The sequence below is a fragment of the Schistocerca gregaria genome, chromosome 10 (genome assembly GCF_023897955.1).
Source record: "Schistocerca gregaria isolate iqSchGreg1 chromosome 10, iqSchGreg1.2, whole genome shotgun sequence".
NCBI classification, from domain to species: Eukaryota; Metazoa; Arthropoda; class Insecta; order Orthoptera; family Acrididae; genus Schistocerca; species Schistocerca gregaria.
Genome location: NC_064929.1, coordinates 222,677,443 through 222,696,603, shown reverse-complemented (window position 1 = coordinate 222,696,603; position 19,161 = coordinate 222,677,443). Strand labels below are relative to the sequence as shown.

Below are 19,161 nucleotides of genomic sequence, written 5' to 3'. Positions count from 1 at the left end.
GGCAGGGGCAGGGGCAGGGGCAGGGGCAGGGGCAGGGGCAGGGGCAGGGGCAGGGGCAGGGGCAGGGGCAGGGGCAGGGGCAGGGGCAGGGGCAGGGGCAGGGGCAGGCGCAGGGGCAGGCGCAGGGGCAGGGGCAGGGGCAGGGGCAGGGGCAGGCGCAGGCGCAGGGGCAGGGGCAGGCGCAGGCGCAGGGGCAGGGGCAGGGGCAGGCGCAGGGGCAGGGGCAGGCGCAGGGGCAGGGGCAGGGGCAGGGGCAGGGTCAGGGGCAGGGGCAGGGGCAGGGGCAGGTGCAGGCGCAGGGGCAGGGGCAGGGGCAGGGGCAGGGGCAGGCGCAGGGTCAGGGGCAGGGGCAGGGGCAGGGGCAGGGGCAGGGTCAGGGGCAGGCGCAGGGGCAGGGTCAGGGGCAGGCGCAGGGGCAGGGGCAGGGGCAGGCGCAGGGGCAGGCGCAGGGGCAGGGGCAGGGGCAGGGGCAGGGTCAGGGTCAGGGGCAGGCGCAGGGGCAGGGGCAGGGTCAGGGGCAGGCGCAGGGGCAGGGGCAGGCGCAGGGGCAGGGGCAGGGGCAGGCGCAGGGGCAGGGGCAGGGGCAGGGGCAGGGGCAGGGGCAGGCGCAGGGGCAGGGGCAGGGGCAGGGGCAGGCGCAGGGGCAGGGGCAGGCGCAGGGGCAGGGGCAGGGGCAGGGTCAGGGGCAGGGGCAGGGGCAGGGGCAGGGGCAGGCGCAGGGGCAGGGGCAGGGGCAGGGGCAGGGGCAGGGGCAGGCGCAGGGGCAGGGGCAGGGGCAGGGGCAGGCGCAGGGGCAGGGGCAGGGGCAGGGGCAGGGGCAGGGGCAGGGTCAGGGTCAGGGTCAGGGGCAGGCGCAGGGGCAGAGTCAGGGGCAGGCGCAGGGGCAGGGGCAGGGGCAGGGGCAGGCGCAGGGTCAGGGGCAGGCGCAGGGGCAGGGTCAGGGGCAGGGGCAGGCGCAGGCGCAGGGGCAGGGGCAGGGGCAGGGGCAGGGGCAGGGGCAGGCGCAGGGGCAGGCGCAGGGTCAGGGTCAGGGGCAGGCGCAGGCGCAGGGGCAGGGGCAGGGGCAGGCGCAGGGGCAGGGGCAGGGGCAGGGGCAGGGGCAGGCGCAGGGGCAGGGGCAGGGGCAGGGGCAGGGGCAGGGTCAGGGTCAGGGGCAGGGGCAGGGGCAGGGGCAGGGGCAGGGGCAGGGGCAGGGGCAGGGGCAGGGGCAGGGGCAGGGGCAGGGGCAGGGTCAGGGGCAGGGGCAGGCGCAGGGGCAGGGTCAGGGGCAGGGTCAGGGGCAGGGTCAGGGGCAGGGGCAGGCGCAGGGGCAGGCGCAGGGGCAGGCGCAGGGGCAGGGGCAGGGGCAGGGGCAGGGGCAGGCGCAGGGGCAGGCGCAGGGGCAGGGGCAGGCGCAGGGGCAGGGGCAGGGGCAGGGGCAGGCGCAGGGTCAGGGGCAGGGTCAGGGGCAGGGTCAGGGGCAGGGGCAGGCGCAGGGGCAGGCGCAGGGGCAGGGGCAGGGGCAGGGGCAGGGGCAGGGGCAGGGGCAGGGGCAGGGGCAGGGGCAGGGGCAGGACACTGGAGGGGATGGAAAGGGGAGGGGTAATGGGAGGGTGAGAGGTGAGTGAGTGGGAGTGAGTGAGTGAGTGGGAGGGGGAGCAGATGATGAATGGGGTTGGAGGGACAGGAGACCAAGAGCTGAGGTGGGGGTGAGGGAGAAGTGGGGGTGGGGTGAGAGGGAATGAGCATTTGAGGGAATGGGTTGTGAAAGGGCGGGGGCCTGAAGGTCGTGGGGTTGTGTGTGGTGCTGATGAGCCAAGGGCTGGGGCAGAGAAAGCCAACGGGGTGTGATGGGGGTGGGCACGCGAAGGAGGGGTGGGCACGGGAAGAGGGGCTTCCTGCTTCTTGTCTGGCGAGTAGCAATTGGTCCTTGTCATATCGTCGTCGTAATTTTACTGGTGTAACATCCTAGTTTTTTAACTACTGGAGTTTATAGCAGATCTAGGCACAGTTTCTAAATCCCAGGAATATTACTGTACATCCAAAGTTCTGCAACACAAAATAGGACTTATTGTGTATATCAGTATAAAATATATGTAATCAAATGTAGTTTTAATAAACTTTTGTGCCTAATACATACAAATATTCTGTACTTTTTCTATATTTTATGTCACTATAGAAAATGTAATGATTGTGTAATTTAACGTTTTACAGTGCACGTTCTACGGGCTTTAGTTAAGTGCTATGTCCAAAGCCACAGACATTTGCCACTCTCGATTCGTGTTAGTCAGTCTCGGAGTTACTTTCATTAAGCACACTCACTTTGCTACTCAATCCACATTCGGCATTCCAAAGATTACAGTTGCTACATTAGCTGGTGGTTAATTACGGCTGCTACGTTAATCGGTCGACACGTGAAGTCTGCACGGACCTACTGTAATATGTATCTGTTTGGTATCTAACAGTATTGAGTATGATAAATGCATTACAGCCATTTGTTTTACTATGGTAGATTCACTGAAATTTATGTGGTTTACTAACACATTGTGTTACCAGTACGAAGTTTACTACATACAAGTAGACCGACTGTAATATGTATCTGTTTGGTATTTAATAGTATTGAATGTGAATAATGCATTACAGCCATTTGTTTTATTATGTCACATTCATTGTAGTTTATTTGGTTTACTAACACATTGTGTTACCAGTATATTGTTTACTACATACGAGCTGATCACCATCAATTTGAAGAATGAAAAACAGTAAGTATAAAATGAAGAACTATTTCAATGGTGGTGTGCAAAACTTACTCAAAAATTACTCAAACTCCCAGTGATCGACAACTGGACTTTGCAAAAGCACCAGTTCGATAACGTGAGTAGTCTTACAACAACCACTGAAATAACAGCTCATTCAAATGTAGTGTCCACAGGTGACGAATCTCTGCGAGTTGCACTATTAACCTTTTTTTATGGCATTAAATAATTTCTCATTTGGAGCAAATTAAGACTATTACAGACATATATCACTCCCCAGCATTCGGTTGTCACAGTAGGGGGTATCCGTGTATTCTAGCACTAGGCGATATATTATTACTGTTAAGAAGAGAAGCAGTTATACTCCTGCGTATAAATCACACAGTTTTATATAAAGTTTTATTGATTGCTTAAAAACGTGACAGATCACAATGTAAATGACATTCTTTAGTCCCGAAGTTTAAGTGTCGACAGAGTGTGTAGTCTGCAATGACAGTCAGACAGGAGGCACAAGTTAAATTATTTTTGACTTAAGTTTGACTGTCTATCTGCAGAATCATAATTCAGAGAGCCCGACAGTGAGGAACGCGAGACAAACTTTGGCTGGCTTATAAAATACAACAGAAATACTATAGTAAAAAACGAAGAAAAACATTTTGTGGAACAAAGGAGGTGGATAAATCAAACAACATAATTCCATTCACGTATAGCTGTCTTAGAAAGCTGATTTTTTCGTATCATATGAGACAGGGTTTCAACAGTTTGCACGCTTCAGTAGATAGAGATGAGGACTAGGGTTGTCAACTGTCAAATTAACAGAAAGAAAAGTGACTTGTGCAGATAATTGTTTTAATTTATCTTGTAGCTTGTGTACGGCTCTCCACATTCACCACAGAAAACAGAGCACACGAGGTACAAATTAAATTTACCGAGCTGTTAAGTACACACCGAGCACAGTTTGATGTGATTCTCTGTTGCAATGTTAGTGGAACATATCCAAAGCGTTTTATCTCGTCTTACTCTTACGTACCTCCCTTTTCTGTTTGCTAATGCTTTGCACTTTTAACACAGATCTAATGATGGAGGTAAGTAGATGTAGATATCCAAATGTTTTATAAGGTGGAAGTACAATAACATTTGTCAGTAACCGAGGCATGCAGCGGCCAATCTACAAGTATTTGTCTCACCAAAATCTATCGAGAATCCTCTTCGACACCAATACTTTAAATCAAACTGGGAGTAAAATTTTCTTTGAAATACAAAGGTCACTAAAAAATAAATGCACTACATTTAAAAAAAAAATTCTCGATAGGCGAAATGTCATTTTTCTTTTGACAGCCTTATAGGAGTGTGGAACTGAGGCTTGCATACTTACACAATAGAAAACAAGATCGGCTCATTTGAACCACCATTTAGAGGTCTTCATGAGGGAGCCAGTCTCATTCCACAAAGGGGTCGCTTGAATCAATCGAAGAGGTGGCGATCACACAGTGCTCGATCGGGCCCCGTAGTGTGAGCATTTTGGCGGCATCCACTGAAGCTTCGAGATCTCAGTGGCGGTTTTGTCACCGACACGTGACCGGACGGTGTCGTGCGATGGCACGAGCGACAGTCCTTCCGAGTCAAAAAACACCGCAGCCGATACTTCCTGAGAGATGTGCAGTTTTCAATTTAATGTCCTTCGGCAAGTTTCAACAATAGTGGAGTTCCGTCAACTGACTTTTTGTCTCTAGTTTGAAGGGAAGCAATCGTGTTTCATTTTACGCCACAATTCTCGAGAGGAAGTCATCTGCCAAATCCTCGTACCGATCCAAAAGTTCCCTGCACATTGTCTTCCCCATTTCTCTGTGAGCACAAGTTAACATTCTTGGAACTCACAAGGCACACACCACTTATTCTCCGTGTACTCGCTTTCCTACTGCCATTAAGACCGACAGTTCATTCACGGTTACGTGTCTGTCGGCCAAAATCAAACTGCAAACACAACACACACTGTAAGGAGTCTGTGCACTGCTCAGCCTGCTGCCACACGGGAGGTCCCGAGTATCGGTGCGCCCTCTTCCACCAGATTGTCTGCTTGCCCGACGGCCGACTGTACTGAGGTCAATATTTTTTTTTTGGTCATCAGTCTACTGACTGGTTTGATGCGGCCCGCCACGAATTCCTTTCCTGTGCTAACCTCTTCATCTCAGAGTAGCACTTGCAACCTACATCCTCAATTATTTGCTTGACGTATTCCAATCTCTGTCTTCCTCTACAGGTTTTGCCCTCTACAGCTCCCTTTAGTACCATGGAAGTCATTCCCTCACGTCTTAGCAGATGTCCAATCATCCAGTCCCTTCTACTTATCAGTGTTTTCCGCATATTCCTTTCCTCTCCGATTCTGTGTAGAACCTCCTCATTCCTTACCTTATCAGTCCACCTAATATTCAACATTCGTCTATAGCACCACATCTCAAATGCTTCGATTCTCTTCTGTTCCGGTTTTCCCACAGTCCATGTTTCACTACCATACAATGCTGTACTCCAGACGTACATCCTCAGAAATTCCTTCCACAAATTACGACCGGTATTTGATATTAGTAGACTTCTCTTGGCCAGAAATGCATTTCTTGCCATAGCGAGTCTGCTTTTGATGTCCTCCTTGCTCCGTCCATCATTGGTTATTTTACTGCCTAGGTAGCAGAATTCCTTAACTTCATTGACTTCGTGATCCTCAATCCTGATGTTAAGTTTCTCGTTATTCTCATTTCTACTACTTCTCATTACCTTCGTCTTTCTCCGATTTACTCTCAAACCATACTGTGTACTCATTAGACTGTTCATTCCGTTCAGTAGATCATTTAATTCTTCTTCACTTTCACTCAGGGTAGCAATGTCACCAGCAAATCGTATCATTGATATCCTTTCACCTTGTATTTTAATTCCACTCCTGAACCTTTCTTTTATTTCCATCATTGCTTCCTCGATGTACAGATTGAAGAGTAGGGGTGAAAGGCTACAGCCTTGTCTTACTCCCTTCTTAATACGAGCACTTCGTTCTTGATCGTCCACTCTTATTATTCCCTCTTGGTTGTTGTACATATTGTATATGACCCGTCTCTCCCTGTAGCTTACCCCTACTTTTTTCAGAATCTTGAACAGCTTGCACCATTTTATATTGTCGAACGCTTTTTCCAGGTCGACAAATCCTATGAACGTGTCTTGATTTTTCTTTAGCCTTGTTTCCATTATTAGCCGTAACGTCAGAATTGCCTCCCTCGTGCCTTTACTTTTCCTAAAGCCAAACTGATCGTCACCTAGTGCATTCTCAATTTTCTTTTCCATTCTTCTGTATATTATTCTTGTAAGCAGCTTCGATGCATGAGCTGTTAAGCTGATTGTGCGATAATTCTCGCACTTGTCAGCTCTTGCCATCTTCGGAATTGTGTGGATGATGCTTTTCCGAAAGTCAGATGGTATGTCGCCAGACTCATATTTTCTACACACCAACGTGAATAGTCGTTTTGTTGCCACTTCCCCTAAAGATTTTAGAAATTCTGATGGAATGTTATCTATCCCTTCTGCCTTATTTGACCGTAAGTCCTCCAAAGCTCTTTTAAATTCCGATTCTAATACTGGATCCCCTATCTCTTCTATATCGACTCCTGTTCCTTATTCTGTCACATCAGACAAATCTTCACCCTCATAGAGGCTTTCAATGTATTCTTTCCACCTATCTGCTCCCTCCTCTGCATTTAACAGTGGAATTCCCATTGCACTCTTAATGTTACCACCGTTGCTTTTAATGTCACCAAAGGTTGTATTGACTTTCCTGTATGCTGAGCCTGTCCTTCCGACAATCATATCTTTTTCGATGTCTTCACATTTTTCCTGCAGCCATTTCATCTTAGCTTCCCTGCACTTCCTATTTATTTCATTCCTCAGCGACTTGTATTTCTGTATTCCTGATTTTGCCGGAACATGTTTGTACTTCCTCCTTTCATCAATCAACTGAAGTATTTCTTCTGTTACCCATGGTTTCTTTGCAGCTACCTTCTTTGTACCTATGTTTTCCTTCTCAACTTCTGTGATGGCCCTTTTTTGTGACGTCCATTCCTCTTCAACTGTGTTGCCTACTGCTCTATTCCTTATTGCTGTATCTATAGCGTTAGAGAACTTCAAACGTATCTCGTCATTCCTTAGAACTTCCGTATCCCACTTCTTAGCGTATTGATTCTTCCTGACTAATGTCTTGAACTTCAGCCTACTCTTCATCACTACTATATTGTGATCTGAGTCTATATCTGCTCCTGGGTACGCCTTACAATCCAGTATCTGATTTCGGAGTCTCTGTCTGACCATGATGTAATCTAATTGAAATCTTCCCGTATCTCCCGGCCTTTTCCAAGTATACCTCCTCCTCTTGTGATTCTTGAAGAGGGTATTTGCTATTACTAGCTGAAACTTGTTACAGAACTCAATTAGTCTTTTTCCTCTTTCATTCCTTGTGCCAAGGCCATATTCTCCTGTAACCTTTTCTTCTACTCCTTCCCCTACAACTGCATTCCAGTCGCCCATGACTATTAGATTTTCGTTCCCCTTTACATACTGCATTACCCTTTCAATATCCTCATACACTTTCTCTATCTGTTCATCTTCAGCTTGTGACGTCGGCATGTATACCTGAACTATCGTTGTCGGTGTTGGTCTGCTGTCGATTCTGATTAGAACAACCCGGTCACTGAACTGTTCACAGTAACAGACCCTTTGCCCTACCTTCCTATTCATAACGAATCCTACACCCGTTATACCATTTTCTGCTGCTGTTGATATTACCCGATACTCATCTGACCAGAAATCCTTGTCTTCCTTCCACTTCACTTCACTGACCCCTACTATATGTAGATTGAGCCTTTGCATTTCCCTTTTCAGATTTTCTAGTTTCCCTATCACGTTCAAGATTCTGACATTCCACGCCCCGACTCGTAGAACGTTATCCTTTCGTTGATTATTCAATCTTTTTCTCATGGTAACCTCCCCCTTGGCAGTCCCATCCCGGAGATGCGAATGGGGGACTATTCCGGAATCTTATCCAATGGAGAGATCATCATGACACTTCTTCAGTTACAGGCCACATGTCCCGTGGATACACATTACGTGTGTTTAATGCAGTGGTTTCCATTGCCTTCTGCATCCTCATGTCGTTTATCATTGCTGATTCTTCCGCCTTTAGGGGCAATTTCCCACCCCTAGGACCAGAGAGTGCCCTGAACCTCTATCCGCTCCTCCGCCCTCTTTGACAAGGCCGTTGGCAGAATGAGGCTGACTTCTTATGCCGAAAGTCTTCGGTCGCCAATGCTGATTATTTATCAAAATTTAGGCAGTGGCGGGGATTGAACCCGGGACCGAAGACGTTTTGATTATGACTCAAAGACGCTAGCCCTAGACCACGGGTATTCGATAGGTCGATATACCACATTGCATCTACGACACTTAACCGTCGTCAGTGAAAACTCGATGGCCTGACGGAAGTACTAAAGTATGCGAGCAGTGAAAAGATCTCTGGCTGGAGCCCAGTTGCTTCAAAGTACTACTCATTCGAATGTCCCAAATCGGGGTTCCCCAGTTCCCAATCGACAGTAGTCGTTTGACTTCGGCACACTAACATTTCACGTCTGCCCACTGCCGACATTAGTGAACTGATAATACGGAACATCACATATACTGCTGTGGTGAAGAAAATGTGCAGTGTTACAAATAAATAGGTCTCTCGGTGAGTAGTGAAGCAGTTACTAAACGATTCCAAGCAGCACCAGCTACTTTTTTCAATTTTCACAGAAGGTGAAACAGTACTTCATGGAGGGGAGATAGAAAAGTAATTAACACAGTGGTAAAAGTTGTGAGTGGGAGAGAAAAGGTAAAGAATAGCTCCACCCTCTCTCTCAGCTGAGACACACAATGACATACACAGGAGCAAGCATCAGCTCTGTCTCAACAAGACATAAATTTCAGTTCAAATTTTTCAGTTAGACGCTGCCTTCCACTCTGGCTGAATTACTTTAAAATGACCAATAAAAAGAAAAAGACAGATTGGTATGCACTGTAAAGATGACACATTAGAGTTGTACACAGGCACAACAAAAAGACAGTTACATTTTCAGTTTTTGGCCAAAGCATTCTTCAGAAAAGGAAGTACAGATATATATTCATTCGGACAAGCAAGCACACGTCATGCACATGTGACCGCCATCTCTGGCAGCTCAGACCAGAATGGAAATACTGCTTCCACATGTAAAAATACTGTTATTTATTGTAGGAACTCCTGGTGTAGTTTACCTCAGTTGCAAATATAGATTCTGTGTATAACAGCAGCCCACTTTCTGATCACATTAACAACTTCAGTTCCTATTCTTTCTTTGTTGTTGTTTCTTATTTTTCCAGTATTCCCTCATTTTCTATCCACAAAGTCTCTTCCTTTCTTCTGTCCATGTTGTTCCCAATTTTTTATTTCTTCTGCTTTGAAAACCTTCCAAATTTAGTGTTTATTTTTAAAATGGTTTCTTTCTGCTATTTCTGATTCTTTGATGTTGTTTCTTTCTAGATCTTCCCCTACTTCTGTATTCCGTGCTATTGTCAATTTCTTCTTCCAGAAATATAAGAGTATTTGTTTTGTTAGTCTATTTCCATCCATTCGGTAGAGGTGTCCGAAAAAGGTTAATCTTTGTTGGGCCATTACTTCACATTTCTTCTCTATATTTTTGTAGATCTCCTCATTACTTCTTATTTTCCAATCATCTGCAGTTTTTATTGCACCCATTGTTTTTTCTTATAATCCTTCTTTCCACTACCCCTAGTCTGTCCATCTTATAGTTCAACATTAGACATTCAGATCCATATAAACATTGTGGTTGTGCCACTGTGGTGTAGTGTATCAGTTTTGTTTTTCTAGATATACATTTCTTCTTGTAAATATTTTTGGTCAAACCATATGCTCTTTCCATTTTGTTAATTATTACATCTATTGCAGATTTTTCTAGTCTATTCTGTTGTATAGTCTCTCCAAGATATTTAAATTTATTTACTTGCTCTATTTTACCCATTTGTGTTTCTACGAATTTTGGTGCATTTTTTTACATTTGTCAGCTCAAATATTGAGACGAGTTCTGTTTCCAGTTTTTTCCAGAAGGTTCATCTGAATAATTGCTTCTGTCAGGTTTTCTGAAAGTATTGCAAAATCTTCCACAAAAGCCAAGCAGTTTACCTTGATTCAATTTGTTTTCCTTCCCAGACTTATTGGTTCAATTCTGTGATTTTTTTTAGCTCCGAATTCGAGATCCTTGCAATTTTTCTAGAATAAGCCTTCAACTTGTCTAACACCAGTTTTTATTTCAAATGGCTGAGATACTTCTCCCATAAATTTGCTAATTTTGATTTAACACCACATTCTCTAATGACCTTTTCTATTTTTTCTCTGTCTATACAATCAAACGCTTTCTCGAAATCAATAAATGACACTACTATTGGTTTGCTGGTTAACATTCTATGGTGAATTATTGACTTTAAGTTAAAAATTTGTTCTGCACAGTATCTTCCCTTTCGTAAACCACCCTGATATTCTCCCAGTTGTCTATCTAAAGTATCTACCACTCTGTTCAGGAGAATATTTTGTACGCCACTGGCAGAAGTGACACTCCTCTCTAATTATTGACATTTTGTTTGTCTCCCTTTTTATGTAGTGGGTGAATAAATTGCGTTTTTCATTCAACTGGAATCTTTTCAGTTTTTCTATTATTATTATTATTATTATTATTATTATTATTATTATTATTATTATTATTATTATCATCATTATTATTATTATTTTCTTTCACTTAACCCAAAATATAATTGGAAAATCCAGTCACATGAGTGGGAGAAAAATACTGCAATAATGTTCAACAAGTGAAAGAAGATTACTGGAGATGTTTCAGTGTTGTCGAACTCACAACAGGTAAAATTATAATTAATGACTAAAGACAGTTCAGCATTGGTCTTTAAAGTAGAAATCTATATTTTTGTTGCAAATCGGTTTCAATCACAGCTGGACCACCATCAGTGCTGAAGATAAAACAAGAATAAACTGATCAGACTGCACTACAACATACTACATCTGCCCAATTGTATAAGGAATAACATACAGATGAGATCGGTTGCATCAACATATCTAGTATTAAGGCCCTGTGGACTCACAAATACAAGCTGTAAAACTGCACTATCTGCACATGTCAGTGAAGAGTATATGTCACACCAAAAGTACAAAATCAACTGGGCCAGCTGCTTACCTGTGCAGCTACGATTGTTGCTCACATCGGACGCAACAGCGCCCTCTTTAATGATTGTTATTAAAACAATCTTTTATTAATGGACATGGAAGATGTAAGCAATATAATATTTAATCCATGCACACGTATTGAACATAAATGTAAAAATCTGTAGAATTAATAGTGAAATGATAAAACCGACAACGCTCACACCTTCTGGCATATGTTGCAGGAACCACGTCCCAACCTATATTGTATAGCATGAACCCTACTACAAGATAGCATTGCAGCCATGCATGTAATGCTGATATAATTCCAGCAAAACGAAAAGAACTAGGTCACACTGTCGTGCCCTTTGACATTAAATTTTTTATACTCGTCCAATTCCAAATGCCTACTGTGTAAAAATTTTTAAGAAACCAAATTACACATGCATCATTATTCATATTTAGGCAGTGTGACTGTACCATACCATCTGGCATTAATTTTGAAACTCTTCTGTTTTTGAGTGACGTATAAAAAACCATGTAGATATAAACGTGTACAATGCTATTTGCAACTTTTTTTTCAACCAGCATAGAAAATTTTCATAATCATATTTAGATAAAGTGACATTATCATCATATATTGCCATCATGTGCTCTTGGCATTTGAATCTGGAGAATGTTTCCTACTTTTACTGAAATTGAGACTTAAATCTATAATATCTCATTACAGTTTGGTTTTGCGAAATGTCTCATAAGTAAACTTAAAGGAAACAGAGTGTAACAGTGCAAAGCCCTTGCGAACAGATTTTTTCTGATACAGTCTTCTGCTGTAGTGGTACGATGTAAGGGGAACTGCGTAAACCTTATTGCCCGTCCACTGTACAGACAGGTCGGTATCAGAAGTGATGCGAAGCTCTCTCCCAAAAGTGACATCTGCATGTTGAGCAGTGTACATCTGACTGACATGTTACAGCACTGCCTTCCTTTATCACACCTGTTTAACGATTTCAACTGGAGGTGAACGGCTTACGGAACCTTACTTCAAATCTTGCCCAGCACCCCTTTTGTGTGGGACAGACTGGAAGGGGGCTCCGAGTGAGGTTCCGCGAGTGTGTGGCATCGGATAGGTGTGACGTAGGAGGCAAATATAGTTTTGTGGCACACTCGATTGTGACATCATAATTAAAATTGTTGCAAGGGACGAAAAGGAAAATATCACAATCCCCTCGAGGTGGTGGAGATGTATAGTGTTGCAGAAAGTCGGCCAGGTGTACGCTGCTCCGTGAGCAGACGTCGGTGAAAAGCACTAGCACTCACTTCTTGCGATTGCTTTCTGTCACTTCTAGTAGCGACCACAAAAAATGAGACCCGTCTGTACAGAGGACAGGCAATAATATTTACGTAGTTCCCCTTATCGTACCACTACAGCAGAAGACCGTATGAGAACAAAATTTGTTTGCAAGGCTTGTGCACTGTTACTCTTTGTTTCCTTTGTGTTTAGATATGAGACCTTTCTTAACACCAAACTGTAATGTGATACTGTAGACTAAGTCTGAATTTCAGTAAAAGGAGGAAACATTCTCCAGATTCAAATGCCGACAGCACGTGATGGCAATATATGATGTTAATGTCACTTTATCTAAATATTATTATGAAAATTTTCTATGCTGGTTAAAAAAACGTTGTAGATAACATCGTACGCATGTTTATATTGACGTGGTTTTTATAGGTCACTCAAAAACGTATGAGTTTCAAAATTAATGCCAGATTGTATGGTACATTCACTCTACCTAAATGTGAATGATGACGAATTTATAATTTGGTGTTTTAAAAATTACATGGTGTTGCGTATTTTTATACCTAAATTGTATGCAAAACATTGTCTGTCATAAAGGCATTTGAAATTGTACGAGAATAAAAAATTTAATGTCAAAGGGCACAACAGTGTAACCTAGTTCTTTGGGTTTTGTTGGAATTATTTCAGCATTTCATGCATATAATGGCTGCAACGCTATCTTCTAGTAAGGTTCGTGCTATACAACATATGTTGGGACGTGGTTCCTGCAACATATGCCAGTAGATCTGAGCATTGTCAGTTTTACGATTTCACTATTAATTCTACACATTTTTACATTTTCGTTCACGATGTGTGAATGGATTAAACAATATATTTCTTATATCTTCCATCTTCATTAATAACAGGTTTTTTTAATAACGATCATTAAAGAGGAGCAACTGGCCCAGTTGATTTTGTATCTTTGGTCCGACACGTACTCTTCACTTATATGTGCAGATAGTGCAGCTTTACAGCTTGTGTTTGAGAGTCCACAGGGCTTTAATACTAGATATGTTGAGGCAAATAATCTCTTCTGTATATTTTTCCTTGTACACTCGGGTAGAGGTAGTATGTTATAGTGTAGTCTGATCAATTTATTCTTGTTTTATCTTCAGCACTGACGACAGTCAAGAAGTGATTCGACTGATTTGCAACAAAAATAAAGATTTCTACTCTGATGACTAATGTTGAAGCTCTCACTGTTATTAATATCGGTGTGGCGCTTGTGGTGCACGCGACTCCTGACGGAGTCGCCTTTCGAAACAAAATTATAATTAACACTACCGACAAACAGTAGTGACAATAATAAGGACATTGCACACACGGAGAAAATAAGAAGAGTGATCAGTATACACTTACAATTCAGCAAAATGTATGTTAATAAATGTTTAAAATTTGAACGGTTCTTTCTATTGACACACTGTATCATTGGCACTACCTCTTTTTAACCCCTTAACATAAAGCCGTAAGTCTTTATTAATTTAACAGAAACTGAAAATCCAAAGACAACTTACGAACAGACAGTGAAAAAAAATAAAAATAAAACCTCACTTATACCCATTTCGGCACCAGCAGCTACACGTTCGGCCATTAGTGAGTGTTCCGTCCTAAGTTTCTATCCCAACTGCCGCGTTTCAATCGAGGTGGGTGCCGTGAAATAGTGGCTTTACGGTTGCAGCTTCAAATACACGACAGCAATACGTGTGTTTTCAACCACTGTCCCATATTGTCGGTTAGCCAGTGCTCCGGAAAATGGACGACTGTAGTAATCTCTAGCTGACATTGAATGTGGCAGCCCAGAAAATGAAGAGAAGGACGCAACATTTCATCAGAGACCAAAAGTGAAACCGTCCATCAGACAACTGACGAGTACTCACCAAAAGTACGAGATAAATATGTCTACTGTGCTCCGGTAGACTCTTCAGAGATTTCTGTTTGAGGGAAACGACCGTGAAATACATTGTGTTACTTCGTATGTGTACAAAACTAAAGAAGGCTAAGTGTCAGAATACACTGTTCAAAGTCCTGTGCACAAGTATATTCACAAAATTTGTAATTCATTATTTTGAGCTTTCAAAGTTTCTTTATACGGCTATATGTAGTAATGTCATTCGTTACGGGATGCTTCTCGTTAATAAAAAACAGTATTTCTGGAACACAATTTGTAAAAAATAAAAATCAATACATTACAGGGTTAACATTGAATTGTTTAGAGAATCTGAAATGGAATTAGTAGCTACAATCACCTACATTCGTTACAGAACTACCAATTTTGATTTAACAAATCCCGTCAGATTCGTTACACCTCTAAGTCAGTTTTTACTTTCACAGAGAAGATACAAAGCACATAGCTCGCGTGTTGTGCCACCACCTCGCGGTCCATTCTCTCCGTACCACCTCTCACCCTGGGCTGCCTATGTGCCGCGAGTCGGCAGACAGAGCTCATTTCCTCCGCTCCGCAAATATTGGTTTGTTGCAGGATTCTCGAACATATTCTCAGTTTGAATATAATGAATTTCCTTGAGACAGAGAAATTGCTATCCATGCATCAGCACGGCTTTAGAAAGCATCGCTCCTGCGAAACGCAACTCGCCCTTTTTTCACACGATATCTTGCGAACCGTGGATGAAGGGTATCAGATGGATGCCATATTCCTCGACTTTCGGAAAGCGTTTGACTCGGTGCCCCACTGCAGACTCCTAACTGAGGTACGAGCATATGGGATTGGTTCCCAAGTATGTAAGTGGCTCAAAGACTTCTCAAGTAATAGAACCCAGTACGTTGTCCTCGCCGGTGAGTGTTCATCGGAGGTGAGGGTATCATCTGGAGTGCCCCAGGGAAGTGTGGTAGGTCCGCTGTTGTTTTCTATCTGCATAAATGATCTTTTGGATAGGGTGGATAGCAATGTGCGGCTGTTTGCTGATGATGCTGTGGTGTACGGGAAGGTGTCATCGTTGAGTGACTGTAGGAGGATACAAGATGACTTGGACAGGATTTGTGACTGGTGTACAGAATGGCAGCTAACTCTAAATATAGATAAAGGAAAATTAATGCACATGAATAGGAAAAAGAATCCCATAATGTTTGAATATTCCATTAGTGGTGTAGCGCTCGACACAGTCACGTAGATTAAATATTTGGGCGTAACATTGCAGAGCGATACGAAGTGGGACAAGTATGTAATAGCAGTTGTGGGGAAGGTGGATAATCGTCTTCAGTTCATTGGTAGAATTTTGGAAAGATGTGGTTCATCGGTAAAGGAGACCAGTTATAAAACACTAATACGACCTATTTTCGAGTACTGCTCGAGCGTTGGGATCCCTATCAGGTCGGATTGAGGGAGGACATAGAAACAACTCAGAGGCGGCGGGCTGCTAGATTTGTTACTGGTAGGTTTGATCATCATGCGAGTGTTACAGAAATGCTTCAGGAACTCGGGTGGGGGCCTCTAGAGGAAAGGAGGCATTCTTTTCGTGAATCGCTACTGAGGAAATTTAGAGAACCAGCCTTTTAGGCTGACTGCAGTACAATTTTACTGCCGCCAACTCACATTTCTTGGAAAGACCACAGAGATAAGATACGAGAGATTAGGGCTCGTACAGAAGCATATAGGCAGTCATTTTTCCCTCGTTCTGTTTGGGAGTGGAACAGGGAGAGAAGATGCTAGTTATGGTACGAGGTACCCTCCGCCACGCACTGTATGGTGGATTGCGGATTAAGTATGTAGATGTAGATGTAGATCTGTTAGAATCAGTCCAGAGTGTCACCTACAAACTGCGGGAAGCAGAGAGCGGCTCCATCCCACCACTTCCGGCTTTCGGGTGACGTAGTGTCTGCCCGGCAGGTATCGGAGAGTGGCAGGCAGTGCCCAACTCACCCCTGTCGATCTCCCGAGAGACTCTCCCCGCGTACAGATCGAGGCGTGCCCGCAGCTGAGCGGCCTCGCTCCGCAGCTCCGCCCTCTCCGCCTCCCAGCTGGCGCGCTCCTCCTCCACCCCCTGCAGCAGCAGCTCCTTGGAGCCGCACACCTCCACGTACATCTGCTTCACTCGGTCGCACTCCTCTGCGGCCTTCTCCAGCTGACACCTGCAACACGTACAGACGTCACACGCCGGCCTCCGTGTCTCGTCAACTCCCTACGTGTCGTCCACCTGAGAAATTGTCGCCTAACTGTCTAATACTTATTTACTCGACCTGACGAGATCAAAGGCTTCGACATACTAAGGTCGTCGAGGTAATACGCATATAAATTCTTGTTGACAGTTTATTTAGATAACAGCTATATTATAAGGGTCGACCAAAAAGTTTCCATTTGAGGGTGTGCAGCATACACACAATGTGTTGCAACTCCGATGTGTGTGTGTGTGTGTGTGTGTGTGTGTGTGTGTGTGTGTGTGTCCAAAAGTTCAGTCAATTTGTCAATAATACGGTACTGTTCTACCTGAATGTTGAGGAAAATATTAGGATCTAAAAGAGTTGACGAGAGTCAGATGCGGATACCTAGGGAAGAACTTATCCGAGTATGAGGACAATAGCAGAAGAAATCGGGAGTAAAATGGGCAATGTTTGCCAGACATACGGTGAGAATGAACACAGATAGAATGGTGAAAATAGTACAGGAAATGGCAGGCAGGACAAGAGGAGAGATGAGAACCGAGTCGGTTGTCGAACTGCGGAAAGACTGACGAGAATTAGGGATCGAGGTGGAAAGGTAGAAAAATTGGAGAAGCAAATATGCGCCAACCCGTATGCCACATGTGGGTGACAGAGGTGGGAACAGAAAGAAGATAGAGGATACTGAAGACCTCAGGAAAAGAGCAGGAGAGAAGAAATTTAAGGATGAAGAGGTTCTGGGAGGAGAAGAGGAAGTGCAATCCAGGAAGGCACTGCACACAGTCCTACAGACATCGTAACACCTGAAGAAGAAGAAGAAGAAGAAGAAGAAGATGATGATTTCCTTTCTTCTATTATTAACATTAAAAACAACAATAATAATTATGCATGCTTTTGTGTCTGTCATTGCCGAAAGTAAAATGTTCCGAGTTCTCGTTCCTGTCCAAACTTCTCCGAAACTCGACATTTCAAACCCTCGTTGTCAACTCTTTCAGGGTTCTTCTGGTGTCACCAGCTGGATCAACATTTACCACACACAAGAACATCCCAGGGGAGAAGTTAAAACGTCGAGCCTTGCAAAAGTTTGAAGAGAAATATGTGGCCCCACAACTCTGAATAATTTACCTTTGATAACAACAACATTAGTAGTATAAATGAATAGGTCATTTTCATATACTAACACCATTTGAAATAAGTATAGTGATAAAGAAATAAAAGCAATATTATTATTGTTGTTGTTATTAATACTACTATTACTGATAATAGTAATAAAAAGTGGTAACATCAGAGGACACAAATGTAATCACGGGTGCACTATCATGAGGGGGAGGGGGGGGGGGGGGGGGGTTTCCAAGACACAGCAATTCCGGTCAACCACACCATCCACAGAGTTTGAGAAAAGAGAAAGGCCAGGTGCGAAAGGATGTTTCTTAGTTTTATTGGGATTATGTGTGTACTGAAAAAGAAGGGACAAAATTATTGTGAGTTTAAGAAATAGGTCATTATCCATCTTTTAAATCTGCAGGTGCTATTTAGTTGTGCAATGTAGTGGAGGTAATTATGCCGAAGACTCTTTACTCCTACGAGAAAGGACTTTGAGAACCCAGCAACGTAACCGAGTCAGAGAGAAAGGATTTTGCTACAGTAACGATAGCTTCTGCCACGTCTTTCGGAGAAGTGTAACAGTGTCGGAGACGGGCGGGTGGATCTTTATAAGCCGGACACTAAAGTCGTGGAGTGTGTCACCATCTCTCTGCCTGACTCAGCATAGCCAGAATAACTGTCCACACGAGGGTGAAATTAACAAATGTCATACATACATTATACAAACTGGAGTCCAACTTTGGAAACATAAAAATGTAACAGGAAACAAGGCCGGAGGTGTAGGTGGACCGGGCAAGGACAGCCAACCGACGGAGTCGGGCGATTTTCTGACACAGTCTGTTCAGATATATGCACAGTTATCACACCATTTAACACAGAGGCAAAAATTTGGAATGCTCGATACCACTGACATTAGGGGAAAACAACTAGGTACCGCTTTGACACACTCCTGCAACATAAAATAAATAAATTAATTAATTAAATGAAATTTAAAAAATGGAGCTCACTTATGTATTTACCAACGTCTTGTACAAAACAATTATCGTTACTGTCTCACGATTCGTAATGCCACAGAAAATATGATTCTACACTAAGGATTGAGAATCCATACACAGTTTAAAAATATATTTACATAATAGACAGAGAAAGGTACTGCATAATTAAGTAGAACAACATCATCACATTTTCCACAAACAAGTAATATTGAGTCAATTAAATCTTTCCTTCAACTCACTGCACACTGTACATTCTAAAGAATCGTCACAGCACAAACCGACGGATATCCCAATGCCATTTGCACGCACAGGAACACCAGTTTTCCGAATGCGGTTATCACCGGCCGGCGTCGTAGGCTTTTCCGGTCGTGGGCCATCATCGACCCGCTGACAGAGTGTTTCGAATCTGGAAAACCGTTGAGAATACTGCGCCCGATGGAAATTTTTAGGATGTTTCGTTGCCCCGTCGGAATAGAGTTTCGGTCCTTTCCGAACAGACTCGACACGTGGGAGAGATGTCGGCAGTTGGACGTAAAACTAAAGTGCAATTCACGGTAAGTTAAGTGGTGGAAATTCTCTACAACCTACAGAACTCAAACTGGCAAAGAG

At 44.0% G+C, this 19,161-nt stretch overlaps 1 protein-coding gene across 4 annotated transcripts in view; it reads right to left on the bottom strand.

Annotated features, from left to right (window-relative positions):
• The window catches only part of LOC126293555 (plectin-like), a 210,774-nt gene that overhangs the window by 57,211 nt on the left and 134,402 nt on the right, over nt 1-19,161 (bottom strand). For all 4 annotated transcript variants that reach the window (XM_049986828.1, XM_049986830.1, XM_049986829.1 and 1 more), the window contains one exon: nt 16,218-16,426. In XM_049986828.1, coding sequence (XP_049842785.1) covers nt 16,218-16,426 — 209 coding nt within the window. The remainder of the gene's footprint in view (nt 1-16,217; nt 16,427-19,161) is intronic.